General features: G+C 48.6%; 1 protein-coding gene across 1 annotated transcript in view; it reads right to left on the bottom strand.

Moving 5' to 3' along the window:
- The window catches only part of LAMA5 (laminin subunit alpha 5), a 75,595-nt gene that overhangs the window by 44,167 nt on the left and 11,172 nt on the right, over window positions 1-20,256 (bottom strand). The window contains exon 3 of the mRNA XM_065754394.1: window positions 746-863. Coding sequence (XP_065610466.1) covers window positions 746-863 — 118 coding nt within the window. The remainder of the gene's footprint in view (window positions 1-745; window positions 864-20,256) is intronic.

The raw sequence follows: 20,256 nt of genomic DNA on the forward strand, positions 1-20,256 counted from the left end.
GGATCAGACCAGCCACCTCTTTATTGCCACGGGAATTTTCCACCCAGTCTGTGTCAATGCATGTCACTTCCCAAGGGGGCTTGGCTTAGGCAGGGCTTGGTGCTCAAGTGGTGCCTCTACAAGCAGGAACAAGCGTGCAGGGCAAGAGCTGCCTGCTCTGCTCCACATCATGCACTAACATAACTGCAATGAGCCCCGGGGGAGAACCAAACCGAAAGAAAATTCTCAGTACTGAGGAAAAAAGCAAGGCAGGCAACTTGACAGTGATCCCCACTAATGTACTGCAGAGGAGAAAACTTCCACGCTGGATAGGAGCTGCCATAAAGCAGCACAATGCACAAAATGCCTGCAGCTCTTTCCTGCGTGGGAAAAGGCCAGCAAAGCTGAAGCACGGGCTGACAGACAAGTCAGAAATACGAGCCCTGAGGAGCAGCCTTTGAGCACTCCCAGGTCCTTCTGTGCCAGGTTTTAAACGCTGGTTGTAGATCTTAACTTCTCCCAGTTAGTGGTGCTGGTTCGGGGAGGGGAGCAGTAGCAGAATCTGGCTGCCTTACAGACCCCATGGGACAGCAGAGTTGGAGAACCAGCTGTTTCTGAAGGTTTTAATCAGAGAATCGGGAAGAAGGAATTTCTAATGCACAGCCTGGGTTTTGGCAGCCTCCCTTCCCAGCCTTCTCTCTCTGATTCCACCTTGCACAGGACCATGACTTCCCGCAGCTGAGCTTCAGCTCACAGCCATACTCACAGGCAAAGTACTGCCAGGGCTCATAGGTGAGGCCGAAGTCGGTAGATCGCTCCAGCACCCAGAGGTCAGGACGAGGGGAATTCGCAAATTTGATCAGGACATATGCCACATGGAAGAGCTGAAAGAGAGGAACACAGAGTTAGGGGAAACACTGCTTCCACTGCTCTCAAAAACACCAGGGATTGCTGAGAGGGAAGGAGCTGCTGCTCTGCAGGGCCTGCTGCTCACAAGCAGACTGCGGAGCAAAATCCTCCCTATCTAAATGGACTGAGATATGGGCTGGCTGCTGGAGAGAGGCAGATTGCAGAGCTCAGCTCCCACAGGTCTGAATGCAAACAAAGTACAGACTTTGTGGCTACAGGCCCTGCTCAGAAGCAGGGTGGCTCTGCAGGCTTAGCCTCAGCCCTACAAATTCAATGCTCCAAGAACTGATCCCAGCCTGGCAAGGCAAAGGCCTGGTCCCCACTAAGCAGCATGGTCACAAAAAGATGTTAAGTGCTACACAGCTACTCTGGGGGCTTTCAGGCTGCTCTTGGGCTAACAACTGACACTGAACTGTTAACACGTGCCAGAAGCCCAGCATCATCCTCTGTGCAACATGCCACAGATTTATTTATGGGCTCTTACAGCTCTGCTTCAAGCACACAACCCACGTTTTGAAGTTGACTATAAAAAAGCTCCTCTTCCCCAGGTGCCACAGTTACAGGAGACCCACTTGGCTTCAGCACAGCTCCAACCCTGAGCTGCGCCCATCTGTCTGGATGCCGATGTGTGCACACACACACCCTTGCCAAGAATAAAATAAATGTACTCTTTAAAGAGCTAAAATGTCAGTGCTAGAGAAAAACAAAAGCCCCAGCAGAATTTCCCCTCCCCGGCTGACACAGGCTTGCTCCAAGAATCCCCACTCCATCATCCTGTCACAAAGTGATATTTAAAGGCAAATAAAGTTCTCTTATCGGAGAAAATTCCTAACATCAAAATCAACCCAAAAGGGAGTTTAAGTGCCTGAAAAGCAGAGATTTACAGCTCAGTAGTCCCTCCTCACACAAAGTGGGTACTGTATGAGCATGTATCCCTCAAAGATTAGCAGGTACACAAAGGGACATGTCTGCAAGGGACAGAAAAGGATGACTCTGTGCCTGTCTCTGTGCAGCTGTCCCCAAGGTGTGAGCACAGGAGCCTGTGCACATCACTGAGACAGAGGGTCAGTACTAATAACAGTGAGCCTCCAATATAACCCTGACTGCACACAGGAGATTTTCCAAGGGGAAAAAAAAGAGGCGAGGAGGAGGCATTTAAATGCACTGATTTCTCGCTGCTCTCAGGGGTTCGTAAGGACTGGTGTGACCCAGAATGAAGAAATCAAAGTGGTTACCCAGCACAGCTCCTGCCTGCCAAAAGCCTGGTGAGCCAAAGCAAGGGGAAAGACGCATCCTTTTCGACTTGCTGAAAAATGAAGACAAACAGACCTAAATGCTGCCTTAAATTCCCCTCTGTCAAGGTGCACGAGACTAAGCTTCACTGGAGGAGCAGCATTTTCTGCCCACTTACCCTCCCATTGGAGCCATTCTTTATTAGAGAAACCCAAGAGGATTCATCTCAGGCACCAGCTTTCTCTGCAGGACCAGTTCTCACAGCTCCACATCTGCCTCTTGGCACAGAAGCAGGACTGAGCACCAACCAGCAGTTACACCTTCCCTCCACTAAAATCCTCCTCCAGCTTTATTCTACAGGGAGTAAATGAATGCTTCTGCTGGACTCTGGCAGAGCCTTTCGCAGGACAGACTTGGCTGCAGCTCCAGCATGCCTGCAGATGTCGCGGTCTCAGGCACTGGGAGAGCCAATGGACTGCTCATGGCTTGGTGTGAGATGGGTAATGCCAACAACAAAAACCTCTGGCTCCTGGCTGGCTTAGCCAAGAGATCTCAGGTATCCTCCCTGTCCTGCTCCCACTTGCAAATCCAAACACTGCTCCTCCATTCCATACCTCAAACTGTTGTTAGCACTACAACATTAGGCTGGATTTCATTCCAGCTAGGGCCGCAGTTTGAGGACATTAAGAAGCCAGACAAAATTGCACACATGCTTCCTTCCATCACTGAAGGGTTAGGACCATTCTTGATCAGAGCACAGAAAGTATTCAGCAGCCTGTGACCGCACTGAACCTCATCCTGGAACAGGACACATATCCTGCTATTCAGAGGGATTTCTAGACAAATCTGGTAAGGCCCCTGCCTCCCCATCCCACGTCCTTATCTTGCAGAATATGACAGCTTGGCGGAAAAAATAAAGGCAGATTGCCTGCTTCAAGTGCATATGCTGAGAAAACTCACAAAGATGGAGCAGTGGCTCTAAAAATAGAGCTGGCAAAGAAGACAGACTTTTCATTCCATGTTTAGTTCCAGTACAGTTCTGCCCAACCAATATTACAAGAAAAATGGCTGGTTTGCTTCCAAAGCCTTTATTTAGCTCCTATTATCGGTCAGATGAATAAAAACCTCTATGCTCCCAGACTCTTGGACAATTTCTTTTGCCTTCTCCATGGAGGAGGGAGGTGGGACATCAGCGCTGATGCACACCTGCCTGCAGGCAAGCAGGTCCCTCACTCTCAAAGAACACCAGGTACAGCCTAATTCCCTTCACTATGTGAAGCCAGACTTCAGCCAGGAAATTCAAGCAGGTATTTTAACTAGCAACCACCTTCCACTGAAAATAACACCATCTCCATGGTGCTAGTGGTTCTGAAGCATGTTTCCTTACTAACAATCACCTGCAGCTGCCCCAGTGCTGGGAGGGAAAGAGGCAGCAGGAGAGGATGGAGGTGAGGGCATATCTTCCATTTCCTTCTCATCCTGTCTCTGCATATTTGGACACTGGGACAGCTTTACTGAGCACCAAAGTGCCATAGAAATATGATGCTGATCCAAGATAGCAAACTAGAAGCAGCCACATCTTTAGTTTCTTTGGCAAGGTCTCACTAATTTCCCTCCAAGGCACCACACCACCATGCAGCCACACTTAGTAAGTTAACCAAACCTTATTGCTGCAATCCTGGCAGCTACATGCTGACAAACAGCAAGAGAGATCCATTTTTGGTGCTCTGACAAGAAGGAAGGAGCAGGCTGTGCTGGCTGCTGCGTTTATATGGCAAACAGCTCTCTCCCTTTCCGCAGGATGGATTTACTACCTCTGGCGTTGACTTATTAAAATAGCACCACATAAAAGCAAAACAATCTGTCTCTTCCTAACCAACGCAAAGTATCCCTGCAGAGCACGTGTGTGGATAGCATTACTGCTGTGTCTCTGCCTGGGATTTCCTGGAAGTATCGGATGGAGCAGGTGTGTGCACTGCATGCCACTAAATCCCTCTCTGTTGGGACACACAGGGCCCTGCAGAGCACTGGGCAGCCCAGAGGGCTTCAGCACATGCACACAGCAGCACTCATGGCATTTTGGGACACTCTGCTGTGGGTGCAAGTACATGGAAGGTGAAGAAGCCCTGGAAAGAGCTTTTAACTTACCTTTGAATTTCTCTAGAGTGGCTATCTGTCGCTCTGGGATCTTTTGCCTGTACTCATTTATTCTCATTGTAACAGCAGATTTACTCATTAACTGCTAGGCTGACCCACACTGAGCTCCTGCTGACCTACAGCAGCTTTATTTCTTCCTGACTCTGCCTTCAGAGTTCTCTATTATCTCCCATCCAGCTGCTGGTAGGTACGTGCCTACCTTCTAATGAGGAAAGAGCAATTTTTGCCCTTCCAGACAGCAAAAAGGTGCTTCCCCTCCAAGCAGGCATAGTTTTTTTCCTCATTCATATTTAAGAACATGCAGAAGCCCTGACACAAAGTCATGGGTATGCAAACACTGCTGGGGAGAAGAAAGGGACGGAGCTCCGCACCAACTCACAAGTTTCTCACTTAAAACCTTTGAGTTCTATTGAGAGACCAAAGAAAACACTCTCCTGGGACCTGCAGACTAGCAAACACCAGCCAGCATGAGACTTGCTCACTGTCACAGCGAACAGCAACCCAGTGTTTTACTACGCTGTTTTCTAAACAGTGCCTGTTCCCTTTCTAAGCAGCTTGGCTTAGGTGAACGGCTGATAGTGCTTTCCACAAAGGATTTTTTCTTTAAGCACCACTTCTGAGAAGGATTTGGCCTGTTGGCTAATTTCGCACACAGCACTGCTTTCTCTCTGCAGCATCCTCTCATGCATGCTGCCTCTCCAGGCCAGCAGCACTGCAGCCTCCTGCCAAAGCCCTCAGGGGACCCAATCGGAGGCACCTGGTGTGAGCCAGGACAAAGCAGTGCCACAGCCTGGCAGCCTGCACCACGCTGAACTGAAGGTTGCATGCCTGAGTTGGGAAATAACTTCTGGCAGGACAGGAGCAGGAACCTGATGTGCCATGTTTCAGCTGCCTGATGCTAAGGATAGAGCTTGGATGGGATGCAGGGATTGGGGAGAATCCCAGCCAGACCCTAGAGCTGCAGACAGCATGTGCAATGCAGTTACACCTGCAGTGTTTCAGGAATGCAGATGCATCAGCTCACAAGTGTCCCATGCATGCTTGCCCACAGACCACCTGAGCATCCCTCAGTGAAGCCAGATGTGCACAGGGTGGGTGGAAGGAGCCAGAGGCATTACAGTGGAGCACATCACGCTCAGGGCAGAAGGGGATGCCTGGAATTCCTTGAGATGAAGCTTCAGCCTCTCAAAGATAAGGGCTTTGCCCACACTTGGTTTTCACTGTGCATTAGGAGATATCAGCACTCAGCTGAAACGGCCTTTATGCTTTATAGGCTGGGGAGAAAAGTGTAAAGCAACTCCTTAGAGACAAGACAAATATTTGCCTTTCAGCCCAAACTTGAACCAGCACACACTGGGGAAGGGCTAAGTGAGCAGATGTCCTTGGGCACCTTGTACAAGGGGAGAGACACCAGCCCATGGGGTGTGGAGAGGAGTGGGTGCCTCAAGCACAGGGGCCAAAACCCTCCCTGCTGCTTTAATCCACTTGCAAACACCAGTGCAAGCCCAGCACGGCAGCAGCAGTAAAGATGCTCTTAAACCTTCCTAATCCTTAAGAGATAAGACAGTAACTATACCCACATTTCATACTCTCAGGCTACTTACCTTGAGGTGTCAATTGTCTTTGTTGAACGTTTCTAGGAAGCTTCTGGGAATAGGTGGCTTTTCGGAATCAGGTGTTCTGGGAAAGTATTTGCACTGCAATTAGCTGCTGATGGGATTAGTGGCAATTTGCACGGGAGGGGGGGGGGGTGTCCTCCAACGGGTTGTGTTCTTCCCAGAAAAGTATGGCATTACTTGAGAAGGAAAAAAAAAAATCACTGTGATTGGAAAATAGGAAAAATGAACATTGGTTTCTGGGCTTCAGCAGTACACAGCACACCAGCAGATGAGCACACACCGAAGGCCCCAGCTGCAAAACAATGAGCGCTCCTGCAGTGCTGCCTGATGTGCAAGCAGCTCTGTGCAGAGAGGTGGGCAAGAAGCAGGTGCCCCAGTGCTGCAGAGGAATGTAACTGGAAGTCACCCAAATGCAGACAGCTGAACCAAGCCAGCCACCTACACAGGGATAGCTTTGAGAAAAAACAGCACATTGTTCTCAGGGCTGATTTTTCAAAGGCTCTTTGTGCACTGCCTTAATTCTGCCCCCTTGGAATAACACAAGTTTGCCACTGATTTTAGCAAAAAGAAAACTACGCTGGCAAACTCACCCAAAAAAAAGCATTAAAAGAAGTGTGTTTTCATGACTAGAAAACTCAGGTAGTTCCTGCTTGCTGGCATAAACTGGAGAGCTCGCATCCTAAAGCTGCTAAGAAGCAGCATGAGTTGAGGGATGTGATATGAATTTGAGAGAGTGAAGCAGCAGCACTTCAGGGAGCTGTCAGCTCTCACGCAGGGAGAGCATTTTTTTTGTTGTTAACACTGCAGAGCTATTTTCTCTCTTTAGGGCGTTATTCTTTGAAGTTTTCTTTATGAACTGCAGCATGTTTCCAAAAGAGCATTGTGCACGTAAAGCTACCTCGTACATTCAGGGCATTTATTTTGCATAATACAACGCATTAAATAAATGAAAACAACCAACTAGAAGATGAGATCTCCACAGGAAAGGGTTTTCTTAGCACTATTACTTCGAAATGGTTATTAATAGAAGAAAAAGAGACAGCTGGTTGTCTGTCTGATGGCAACAGCAGGAAGCCAAAACCAATTTATAATCAAAGCAAAGAGCGACGCTGGAGAACCCCATGTGCAGATGCAGTTTTGTTTGTGCCCCACTACTCTCAGCTTTTAATGCCAGATGGACTTCAGTAACAAAATCTCCTACAGTGTCCCACCTTGCTGCAGCAAATTCTAGATGCTGAACATGCCCTTGACCTGGAAGAACGTGGTGGGTCTCCATGAACAGCATGAAGTACTCTGTGCCCCCCAGCAACCCCAGCACTGCACTGCCCTGCAAATAAACCTGGCACACCCACTTCATGTGCTTGCTCTGCAGTGCACTCATCCTCATGGATGAGCTCCCAAATGCCACCTGTGCTCAGGGAACAGTCTTGCACCAACACATCAAGAACATTAACTGCTTAATGTAGGAAGGAAGACTTGAACACCAGACAATACACATGTATTAAGGGAAGAATGGCACAGTATGCTGCCCCAGCCTCTCTGTACATATCTACAACACCCAATCCATTACTTCTTGCATTAGAGGAGCGTCAATGGCTTCTTCAAGATAAGATCATGACAGCAATCCTGCAATGGTCTTCCTGAGCGACAGGAAGGTTCAACCAGCCCCAATACAACCGAAAGAAGTAGTCTAGGCTTAAGTAGTCATGGGATATATACTGAGACAAAGCAGGCATTTTTCTTGCATTTTTCAAAGGGCTGTGGGGGAGGGACAAGGTCTAAATTTAACAAAAACCATGTCCCTGTTTTCTCCTCCAGTGACTGACATCTCTGCACGGCTTGGAGGAGAGCCCAGCCCAGGCCCCATCTACTGCCATACTGTCCCAGGGTCTGTACACACAGTATGCAAAGACCTCACTGAGTATCCAATCCTAACAGCAAGAAAAAATGGGCTTCAAGACTAGAGCTGTATTTCTTCAACAACCATGGCTCTGCCTGGTACCTCCTGTTTATCAACATGCAGTCCAACAGGACAGAAACTATGACCTCAAGCACAAGGAAAAGAGTCCCCCACAAGGAAAAGACCACACTCATCCCTCTACCAGATAAAGACAGCATCCTCATGAGAAGGCTTCACTAAGAGTTTGTCCGTCAGAGCTCAGCACAGCTCTCAGTCTCTCTCTCATCTCCTCTGACTTATTTAACAGCTCTTGGTTAATACAGTTAACGGTTCACCCAGCTGCATGCGTGCCAGGATGCTGAGAATAAAGCGTCCACAGTCATGGATTGCTTTGCTTTTAAAACATATAGAAGGAATCCATGACTTTGGCAGCAACCACGCTACAAGTCAGTCATTAAAACATGGCACATTCCAGCTCTGGAAGCATGGACGCAGCTGTGAGGAAGCCCAGGTCCCCAGCCCAGCAGGGGAGAGCCCTGAGCCTCCATCCAGCAGGACTGCATCCCCATGGCTCCCTGCACGACCTTGCTGGAGCTGTGGGACAGCACTGGGACACTTCTGCATAATTCCTTCTATTTTGCTCTTGCAGACCAAAGCCAGTACAGGGCACCCATGATATGGCCTCTATCATGCAAAGCGTGTCCTTGCAAATAAATTTAAAGAGAAGCCTCAACAGATCTGCAAGTGGAGCTGCCTCCCTCTGAACCAAAGGCTCCCACACAACCAAGCAGGAATTTCAGCTTGCTCTGGGCCAAAATTCCTCAACTTCCTCCAAAGAGCAAACAGCCCCTTGCTCAGAAATCTGGCTTGACCTTTCATACTGCTTCAGTGCTTCTGCTCCGTAGCCAAAGGGCAACGCCATACACCACTGCCTTCTAGTTTTGCACAGAGCTTGTATGGAAATGGTATAGACCACTGAAATCTAATAATATAGATGATGTCACACAGCTTCGAACACAAACTCATCTCTAACAACAAGGTGCACATTAACCTAGAAGCTGGCTCAGGTATGCTACAGGCTAAGCTGGCTGTGCAAAGCAATCTCAGTTTCCTTGAACTTCCAGTGTTGTTCACTGCATTATCTCTGCCCGCAGGATTTACTCCACAGCCTTTTATCCCCTTATCACCAGTTCCTTTCCTGCCCCAGCCTCAGTAAGAATATTTCACATCACAAATGAGCTAAATATATATATTTATTACACATACACAGACCCCAAACCAAACTCTTTGTCAATCTGTCTATTCAGCAAAACACTCGCAGAAAAAGGATGGGATTTGGGATGCACAGAGAAGGAGCAGCAGTTTCCTCTGACCAACAGGGACAGGATAACTGCAGAATTCCTCCAGTGCCTTGAGTGCACCTTGGCAAGGTATTGCTTTGAGCTCAGCCTCAACCACAACAGGGGATCTACCACCTGCAGACCCCCGCTGATCTCACACAAAGATTCACAGGAAGAGAAGAGAAAAGTAAATATCTCAGCTACGTTACACCAGGATGATAAAAAGCAGTCTGCTCTTGCAACCCTTTTTGGGCAACAACTGCATAGCACTTGATTCCTGGAGATATATTTTTGAAGATACGCTGTAAAAATGTTTCCCCATGAGCTAAAGAAAATAACTTCCTCCCTCCGGCTGAGGAGACCATTTCCTGGAGAAGATCATTTCTAAGGACAATATCCATTCAAGACAGCGATGGCTCCAAATGGGGCCAGAACCCACAGAAGGACCACACTGTGGTGGGAGAGCAAGCCCACAGCTCCTCTCCTCTACTGGCTTGAAAGTAAAAAATAAATAATAAAAAAGAAGTAGAAGTGAAAAAAAATACACAATAAAATAAGCCCCAAGTTCCCTGTCCCAGCACTTCCCGCATCAGCTCAGGCTTGTGAGTCACAACCACAGAGCCCAGGCTCCTGCATGGGACTTTTGCCCAAGCCTCCATCCGCCCAGGAAGAGCACAGCTATGACACCAGAGGCTCCATTCGAGACAAACGTAATCTCTTCAGATAAGGCTCGTCTGTGGTGAAAGGAAACTGGCTGCTTTGTTTCAAGCCGGACCTCCACTGTCAGGACCTTTGTGCATGTGCTCACATCTCCTCCGCAGAGCCCCTGGAAAGGAAGCAGCTGTCCTCCACCACAACCACAGCTCATGGAAGCAAACTCAAGAGCCCCATCCCTCAAAGCCTGATGTTAGCAAATAACTGCCACCAATTAGCAATCCCCTCCTTGGGGGTTTCTGAAGCCTAGACTTGCTGCAAAGCGTTCAAGTCTCCACAAAATAGCTTTGGGGTCACTGGGGCCATTCAAGTCTTGTGTTATTTTTAAGGCTTCAAATGATGATCTGGGAAGACTTCACAGATTCAATCCAATTCCCACAGAGCTTAAAACTCAATTGCTCACCAACTCATTCTATCCTCGAGGGTTTTTCCTTAATGTTTGGCTTACGCCCTCCTGCTTTTATTGGTACTTCAACTTTTAAAAATATTCTTTTTTAAGTATTATTTTAAAGGAAAACATATGCTATAGCACAAGACATAGTTTCAAGTATTGCCCATGTTGGGAATGAAGGTCCCGAACATCTGAGAAGCCTTCTCACAGCCATTATTTTGGGGCTGTGGTAAGGAAAAATGAGAGAGAAGGACAGAGATGTCTTAAAAGAGAGCTGGGAGAGACCTCAGCTCAGGGGCCACCTTCCCACCCAAGGGGCTATTTTGTCCTTTCCTGATTGAAAAATATTCCAGTGGCATTTCCCAGCTCTGCCCTTTTGTTTCAATGACCTCATCTCCCAGTTGGGACTTAATTCTGATTCATATTCCTTTGGATTTCAGTTAGTTTGGAGCAAAACTTTCAGTATTTTCTCCTCTTACACTGAAGCATCATCCACAGCAGCACACCAAGTGTTGCCCTGTTCTGCACCAAGGGTTCATCCACATTTCAGTTATGACACCACTTTCAGCTGAGCTGATTTATCCACCACCACCATCTCTGCCTTCCCAAGCTGGTACTCTCAGATGTTGCCATCACAGTCTCTGGACAGCAACTGGCACCTTGACCATAGAGGGAAATGCACTGAACTTCAGGGACTTAACTACCTAAGATTAGGAGAAAAACTTGCACTGCTGCATCATGGGACCCTCCTATTAGTGGAAGTGCTCTGGCTGCACTGACCTGGCTAACATCACTAGAAGCTCACAAGCTGGAGCATCCTTGCTAAGAACAAAGCCAACATTGGCAGAGGAGGCAATACTCCAACAAAGCTGGAATGCACCTCTCCTCCTCCAAAATCGCCGTGCCACATCAAGCTCAGTGCAGGGGCAGATGAGGAGTGCAGTGCCATGGGCTGGATGTGGCAAGCAAGCAGCACCATGCGGCGTGCCCCAGAAGCAGCAGTGCTCAGAGAGGGAACCCTACTAAGGATTGTTCTTATTTGGTTTGTGTTTATTTTTAATTAATGCAAAGCTTCCTGAAGGCAGAACCAAACCCTTGGTTATCAAATCCACAGCCAAATACAGGGAGCGTGCAGCCCAAGGACAGCTGATGCATTGTGACAAGAGCTCAGCAACTCCCAGCCTGCTCACCACACCGTGCCTGCTCCTGACCCACTGCACACCACTGAGCGCAAAGCAAGCACTACTAACTCACTTGTCTGCAGCACATTATGTTTTGAATTATTTATTGCCTCCCCAATCGGAAGAAAAAAGCATTTCTCTCTAGGACATAATGAGGAACACATTTCCAGTACTTAACAGCTGGAAGCTGGAGAGGTAGCCAAAGAAAATCCCTAACTCTTTTTTTTTCTTTGAAGTAAGCATCTGGAAATGTCGTTTGCTGGGGAAGAGGAATCCTCCCAAATTGACCTGGGGAAAGCATCGACTAAACCCGGTCACAATTCGGAGACAGTTGATAGGATCACATGAGCATGACACCAACTGTGTGTTTTCTGACTGCCCCCCCAGCAGCTCAGCCCCAGTAGGGTGAAAGGAGGCTGACTGCATTTAATGAAACCCAGCAACTCCCCCAGGCAGACATTTCCAGCGTGGTTTCCTTCCACCACTGAAGGACCAGCAAACTCTTTAATTCCCACCCCACATGTCCTCAATTGAGTGCCAAGTCTCAAACACACTGATCCCCCTATTGCTACCCCTTGCTCTCTACTCCTTAAGTGCACCCCAAGGCCTGGGGCTAATCATTTACAAACCATAGCATCTCAAAGCTGCTGCCAGGACACCCAAACGAGGCTCTGCTGGAAGCAGCAGCAGCTCCCTCTCCCCGTGCTCCCAGGGCAGCTCTGCTCTCGGATGCACCGCCTGCTTTTCCCAGAAGTGAGAGCAGCTGACCAGGGCAGAAGTGTCCTGCTTCGGCCGGGCTGCCTGGGAAAATGTTCCTCCTCTAAATTTCATGACAGGTTTGAATTCTTTCAGAGGGAGGACTAATGCAGGGTTGTTTTTTAAAATACGTGCTGTGTTATTTTAACTAATAACAGGAAATCGGTGGCTCGCTATGCGGTGGGACAGCAGCTGTCCTCTGGGGCAAGCTGACCGTCCGCAGCACAGCCATATGCTGTGCTTTCAGCAGCCCCCAGCACACCAGGCACCCCCGAAGGGCCCAGCCCTAAAAAGAGGTAGAGCACAGCCAGCTCAGAGCCTTCCCCTATGCTGCATCCTATTGCTCCCCATCTCCTGTAGCTGTAAGGCAGCTCAAGTTTAAAGCTATTGTCAAGCCTCTTCTCTACCCAGGACCCCAGAGGGGCTTCCAAAATGAACTGTCCCATCTCCCCTGCCAGGGGATGGGTGAAAAGCCTCCCTTCCCTTATAGGATCCCCTCCTGCAACTTACCAGCCACTCAGAGAACAGCAAATGGTTCAAAAAAAAAAAAAACCCACAACCAATTCACTCATGCTGTTTTCCAGCATCCAGTAATCTATCTCAGCAGGCAACCAGGCTGTGCCAGAACAAACAGAACATCAAATAAGCAACACATTAAGATGAAGCATGCTGTGGACACGTGCAGTCACTCCACTCCTGCAGCTCAGCCACCTGCAGATGCTTTGCTCAACGCAGAGCTTTGCTTTCCTCTGCCCTGCTGGCATCTTTGCTGCACACAGCAGGTCTAGCTGCTGACAAGCCCAGTATAAACACAACAGCTTCGCTTAGCTGAGGACTGATGCTTTCAATGCATCTCCAGCTATCCTGATCAAAAATGTATCAGCATAGAAGGAGGCTGGCATAGAAGGAGGCTGACGAGAAGCAATGTTATTCCTGTTACTGCTTCTGCCCAGACAACATTCAGCACCAGAGGAAGAAGCACAGCCCAAGCTCCCCCAGCCCTGATACTCAGAGCAGCAGTGTGTTTGGGGGCCTGCTTCTGACCCAGTTTTGGATTCAGGCAGTTTCTGTTCACCATCTGCCATCCATAAGCCCAGCAGTGCACCTGTTCTCCTTTCAGTAACACAACCCCAGGCAGCTATGCTATCAATGTGCCCACGTCCTGTCCCAGCCCTGGGGATGCCAAGCCACATGGGATGGTATCACTGCTGACGTGAGATGCAGACGTTAGGATGTGGGAAAAAGAAACCCCAAAGTCAGTATCACAGGCAGCATCCCAGCAGCAATCTCACATTTCTTACTTCCTTGTGGTGCTGTAAACGGAAGCAGATCTATCCTACCAGCATGGAAATCCAAGCCTCCAACCCTACTCTATGCCCAGAGAATACCATCACTGGAGTAGGGGATTTACCATACTCTCAACAAAAGAAAAATGGCAATTCAAGCAGCACATGTGGGTACAGCATAAACACAGGTTACACACTCAGCATCTCCAATAGCTGGCCACATACCCCACCCCAGTTCTGCCCATGGGAATGGGCAGCACCCAGAAGCAGGTGTGGATGGGAATACCCAGCACTGCTGCCGACACCAACCACATCCATACTACAGCTCTGAACCACACAGCCGGAGCAAAAGAGTCAGGCTGTTATTTTCGAAGCAGCAGTAGCACTGTTGTAACATGTCATGCTTCTATGAGATTAACAAGAAGCTTTTAATGACCTGGTGTGAATATCCCAAAACATTTCTACAGCAGCTGCAGACAGCAGCCATTTAACATCCATTCTTTGCTGAACGTTTGCAGCTCTCCTAGAGGCAGGGAATGTGATTTAGCATTCACTGTGTGTAACAGCGATATAAGCACTGTGGGGACAATAAGTGGCTATGGGGACGTGTGGCAGCACACAGCAGGATGCACACTGCCCCAAGAGGGTTTGGCTCACAGGCATGACATAGCTGTATTGACAGGCCAAAGGGTTGTGCTGCACAGTTCTGTTCCCAGGGGGAGATTTGTAAATATTTTCCAGGATAAACACTTGTAAACAGCATCTTTCAACTTATCCCAGACACAAGTCTTGATCTCCTGCTTTCAAAGAGTCATCATCTTCCAAGGGAGGCAGGCAGACCATCCACACAAGCAGGGTACGAGCTACAAGATATCTGTGCTGTTTGGCACCCACCTCCAAAGCTGTGCAGTGGTACCCAATGGTTTGGCCACCAGGTGCAGCCCCCACACTGCCCCCAGGGAGCACTGCACAGCAACCTCCAGAAATCAGATCTGCCCTCAGAAACATGATCGCTGCAAACCTCTGCTGCTGAGGGATGGGATGACATTCTGCTAAGATCAGAGCAAAGCAGGCTGGCATCTGACTCCAAGCCTGACGGTTCATGAAATCAATATACAAGCCATGGTAGTGACCTCACCTCCTCCACTCTTTGAAGAGCTCGCTCCCTTCCCCCTCAGCTGCCCATGAAAGCAGACACTGGGTGGTCTCTTCCAAGGCTGTAAATTGGCTTGTTGAAAGGCTCAGCCAAAGAAAGGTCAGATGCCTTATAAACTGAGCAAAACCAGCACTGCTAGACAACTATCTGCATGTTATTCAGAGGACATGCACGTCCCCGCTGCTGCCTGCATCACAGCAGGTGTCATATTGCATCCAAACACAACCACGTTGCACAGGCTTCCTCCAAAACAGCGTGCAAAGATGCACCATGCCCCATTCTAGCTGTGCAATAAGGCAAAGGTGCAGCAAGCTGAGGAGCTGCTGCCTGTCACTGTGGATGGTGATGTTTCCCTTCAGCAAGTGTGCTCTCTTGGGAAGCAGAGCTCAGCCTCTGTTCCCCCTCACTCCAACAGTCAGGAAATCTTGCAAGGATCAGCAATAAAACCCAATGTTCCCCCCCCCACCCCCCCGCAAATTCAACCACCAGAGGGCAACACCATATGCACACAACACAACCACACCCATAAGCACAGAGCAGATCCAGAATGGGGAGCTGCCAGGTGACCACACTGTAAAGCTCCTACTGAATGCCTACTGCAGGAAAGAGAAAGAAAACAACAGTAACAGCCCCAACACTTCTCATCTGAAACAGTGACTTCACAAGAGCAGGTGCACCCACCTTACAGGCAGTGCTTGGCTGGAGCCACCAACTGCATGGCCAGCAGAGCCCCATCCCAGCAACAGGCCCACAAGTGCAGATGCTTACAAATCCCAGCCTGCCTGGGAGTACCAAAAGCACCTTTCCCAAGCTTCACAGCATCCTTATTCCGATGGTTGGCCAGAAGGACATAGCAGTGGAGATAAAGTTGACAGCAGCCTTCAAGACAGCTTTCAACGCCATTCACGTCAGCTTCATGCTGTGGTGTCCTGCTTCCTCAAACCCTAAAGCGAAGAATGGCCTTGCAGAATTTCAGCTGCCCACAAGCCAGAAAAATCCAAGAGCCCTACAGGTGCTTCACTTCTCTCAGCCTTGCCTTTTGTGGCAGGCCGTGTAGCATCACTGCAGAGCAAACACACATTTACAGCTTGCTCAGCCCCTCCTGCTTCTTCGCTCCCACTGCCCAGCCCTGGAAAGGAACAGAGATAAGGGAGTGCTACAGAAACCACAAGGGCTTAAGAAAGCTATGATTTAGCAGAGATAAAAAGCTTGGGTGTGTAAGCACACATTGCTGAAAGAAAGACCACCAGTGAAAGGAGGGCATGTGAGCAGCACATGTCCAGGGTGGGAGCATCACACAAATGCACTCTTCACCTGGCAGGTTAAAAACAAATCTTTAAGCAATGGCACTGCTATTCTCATAGTACCCCAGACTGATAGGATGCATCCAGCCAGCACATCCCATAGAAAGGCACTGTGCAGATGCTCGTGATGTGCAGAAATGTCTGTGCCATGCTCCAAGGGGCTGGACAGAGCCTGCTGTAAATGGACCCATGACAACTGGGGTCACAGAGCCCAAACCAGCTCCAGCGTCCTGCCCAATACACCCAAAGCAAGCATGGTAGCAGCCAGCCCCAGGGACAACACTTTGGTGCAGTCCTTACCCTGAGTACATGATTCCCCAAGTTCTTCAATGAGACAAGCTCATTTTTCACACTGTTAAGAACAAAGCAAACAGTTTAAATGTTTCAGTTCCTAGGTTAGGCTGTCAAGCACATGCTGCCTATCTTATCAGCACAGCTTTAGCAGCCATTCTAAGTTGTTTCAAGACTTTGGCCTTCAGAAACCTGGAAGGGGGGGCTGGGGTGGAAAAACCCTCTATTAACACTTACCAAAGCGCAGCACATTTTCAAGAGGACATTCCCACCACCCAGAGCAAACATGTTCCTGACTGTATCTTCTACACACTGTTTAAGTTACAGTAAGTAATACCAATGCAGATTCATTGCTCAAGACAGTCTTAATGATCTTACATGCTTCTGGAATGTTCTTACGAGTACAGCGAGAATGGAGAAGCCAGACAAAACAATACTTGCCTCTGGGACTTGCTCATGAGCAGACATTCTATTCCTGCCCCAATAGCCAGGCACCTGCTTCATCCTGTGAGAGCTCTCACTCTCCCTGTGCAGCCCATTGCTGCACACCCAGAGCCCTGGACATCACACTTAGACCCCACCAAGGAGTCAAAACTCAGACCCTGCAGTTCACTGCTTTCCTTGGCATCACCATCACAAGTCTGATTTTGTTACAAGAAGGCTTTCTGCACTCACAGCAGGGCTTGGATGTCACCACGAAGAGTCCCCAGCTGTACTATGGTGAATGGTTCAGGAGCAACCAGCTTCCTAACCACATAGCTGAAAGCTCAGGTCTGCCACAAGCTCAGCAATAAGAAAAAAAAGTCCAATTTAACCTTGGCAAGGCACAACTTGTATGGCTATGACACAGCAATTTCACATCAAAGAGGATTTCAGACCCAGCCCGTCCGCAGCCCACCCAAGTTTTCTCTTTCCTTGCACTTATGGGATATAAATAAATAAATACTGAAATTCCAGTGTCACACATTTTGCTTCCAGAGCTGCAGGAAATCGACTCCAAGTGACATGCCAGCTCCAGCTCTGCACGTTTCCTTGGGCTGTCCTTTCAGAAACTGGGAGAACAAAGCAGCCTTGGCAACTGGCCACGCTATAAGCAAATATTTCCCCCACTCTCTTGAATGGATATCCTGTCAGAAACCTGTGCACTTGGGGAGGGTAAGGAGGGGAAGGAAAGGGAAAATGATGGATAAGCTAAAAATTGGCACCAAGTGAGAGGAACTCAGCACACCACTGAAGCAGCTGCAAGGATTTCATTTTAAATGGCCAAATGCTGAAGGCTTGCACAGACTTCAGAAGAGATCTGAGCTCACCAGCACCAAAGAGCAATATACCTAAATCTTCCCTCTCCTGGATTTCAAGGAGGATACAGATACTCCAGCTCTGACACCTGACTTCTGTCTCTTATTGACCCCAGCTCAAGGAGGACACCAATGCAATTTTCTTTCTGCCCATTCCTAGGGCCTGGCAGTGGCTTTGGGAAGCCCCTTTCAGTGACAGCACAGCAGCTCTGGGTCCTGAAAAGACAGAAGACCTGGCTCCAGAGGGTCTCTCTGAGCACACACACAGCAAGGACCTTGCCTTGCCAGTACAAACCACACTGTCCCAGCAGTTCTTTCATTCTCCCTCCAGAAGAGGATCCTGGCAGGGGTTTCACCCCAGAGCTCTGGCTCCCAGGTTGGGCCACATGGATTTGATAATGAAGCCTCAGAGAAACTGACACCTTGCACCATGGATTAGCTCCATGCACCAGCCCTGGACTAAATCAAGCTTCCAGACATTTCAGCAGTATCGGTGGCTGTTTTGTTTTTCTTGTGGTTTTTTTTTTTTTTGTAATTCTCCTGCATGGTTCCTGCAAGCCCCAGCAGTGCTGTGTTTAAAGCTTTAGTTGTTAGCAGATTTCAACAATGTCAAACCTAACACGTGCAAGCAAGCTTATTCTTCTAAAAATCTGCATTAGAGCCATGCACTATGTTAGCATTCGTCAGCAAGTTTCCTCACCATGACACTGCCATTCATAGCCAGGTTAGCTGACCCAACAGCAGCACATACCAGGGCCACAGCAGGATTAACATTCCCAATGCCACTAACACCAGCAGAGATCTGCAGCTACAGCATTTGCACAGTGGTTCTTGCTGCTGTTTGGACATACAAAGCCCATGAGGGCGTGGGCTTTGTGCTCACGCAAGCCCCAAAAACCTGTTTTTATCTGCAGTGTCATTTACAGAAACTTGAAGCAAGCTAATGTCAAGACAGAAAGTGATTACTGTAAAATAAAGAATAAAAAAAATGTCCTGGAGTCCAGCCACAATCTTTATGTCCACTGTGTCTGGGTGGATGTAGACTTCACAAAAGACTGAGAAAGGATTAAGCAGCAGCTTTAGCAAACAGTCAGGACAACAGCAAAGCCACAATGAAGACAGTGGTACAGGTTTGTTTGCAGTTGCAAACCATAAACACAGATGTACAACTATGTTCAAATACCAGAAAGCCATTCTTTCCTCCTTCCTAACAGGGCTTGGCATCACATGTGTTTAATTGGATCCAAGAGATGCCTGCAGCATCATGCTAACTGTTTTTTGGTCACAGGGCACGTTCCAATCCACAATGATGAGAACTCATAGGAACCCATAAATAGAGCTCAGCTGAGTGCTTGTGTGTGTGAGAGCTCAGCAGCACTCTTCATCGACACAGGAAAAGAAAGAAACAAGAGAAAGCAGCTTAAAGGCAAACAATTGCTAAAGACTCAGAATGCCAAGCAGAAGATGCAAAATTTACCCTCATGCAGAGGATACCAGGGAGAGCCAAGCTCTACATAAAAGCTCTGCCAGTAGATCTGCTCCATCAGAGATCACGTTCTCAGCATATACAGGCACAGTGTAAAAGCCATCAACATATGCAACTCTTCCAGGATAAATACACCTTATTCTGACAAACTATTCGAACTCTGGGGAGCCCTGCATACCATTCAACACAGACAAATGCTTCTCTGCAACCAGAGCCGGGCTAGTTTAACCCTGCTGGCACAGCCACAGCTGCTCCAGGTAGACATGGCTGGGACAAGAGGCACAAAGCTTCCTGCCACATCCAGGAGCTACTCAACTCTTCCGTGGACGTTTTCCTCCCAGCCAAACACCTCCTCCACTCCTTGCTATTCAAAGGAAGGAAGGACAGGACAATCAAATTGCCATCCTAAGATCTGAGGTCTCCAAGAAGAGAAGGGGACACAGAGTCCCTAAGTGACACCAACAGCCCCTCCCTGCTTTCCCTGTCCATGGATGACTGCCTTTCAGGCTTCATGAAGCAAGACCAGAGCACTCTGAAGAAGCTTCCTAGCTTCCTGTGCTGCACAACAGGAGCTGGCATCATGCAGGCCCACCTTCTATTAGCAGTGACCTCATATTAACAAAAGCCTTTTTATGGTCACACTTGGCAAACCCTTCTATGGAGCCCAAAACAAAATCATTCCTCCTGCCCTTGAGTATAGTCTCTGGTGATCTCATCCAAGGGAGCTCCAAGCTACTGAACCATCCTCTCCTTGTGCAGTCACCCATGTGCCAGGCCCTGTGCTTCTCCCTGGACATCCCCATATCACACATATCCCTACCTCTTCTTTCTACCCATCCCCTCAGCATGCCTCTAGAAGCACATACTCAATTACCAGCTCTCTGTGATTAGACTGCATCTCCCTGACTGTCCCCAGGCCACCAGAAGCCTTCAGGAAGGCTCTCCTCTTCCATCAACCAGGCACTGCCTCTCACCTTGTGCCTTCCTGCTGGTCTCCCTTTTGTCTTCTATCAACAATGCACTATTTATTGCAATGCTTGGCACCACACAGGGGAGGGGAGGTCTGGAATTTGAGGAGAACCGAATCCAGAGAACAGGAAACAAAGGATCAAGGTTGGGCACAGCCTGGAGGCCTGTGTTTATGACTGTAATAAAAGGATGAGGCAGAGATGAAAGCAAAGCTGAGCCAGGTGTGGTGGAGCAATGGAAAGAAAGGTGTAGGGTGGGGGTAAACAAAATAGGTTTGGAAAAGCAGA

Source organism: Cyrtonyx montezumae, unplaced genomic scaffold (genome assembly GCF_038088225.1).
Source record: "Cyrtonyx montezumae isolate F1298 unplaced genomic scaffold, pur_monq_1.0 scaffold_9, whole genome shotgun sequence".
NCBI lineage: Eukaryota > Metazoa > Chordata > Aves > Galliformes > Odontophoridae > Cyrtonyx > Cyrtonyx montezumae.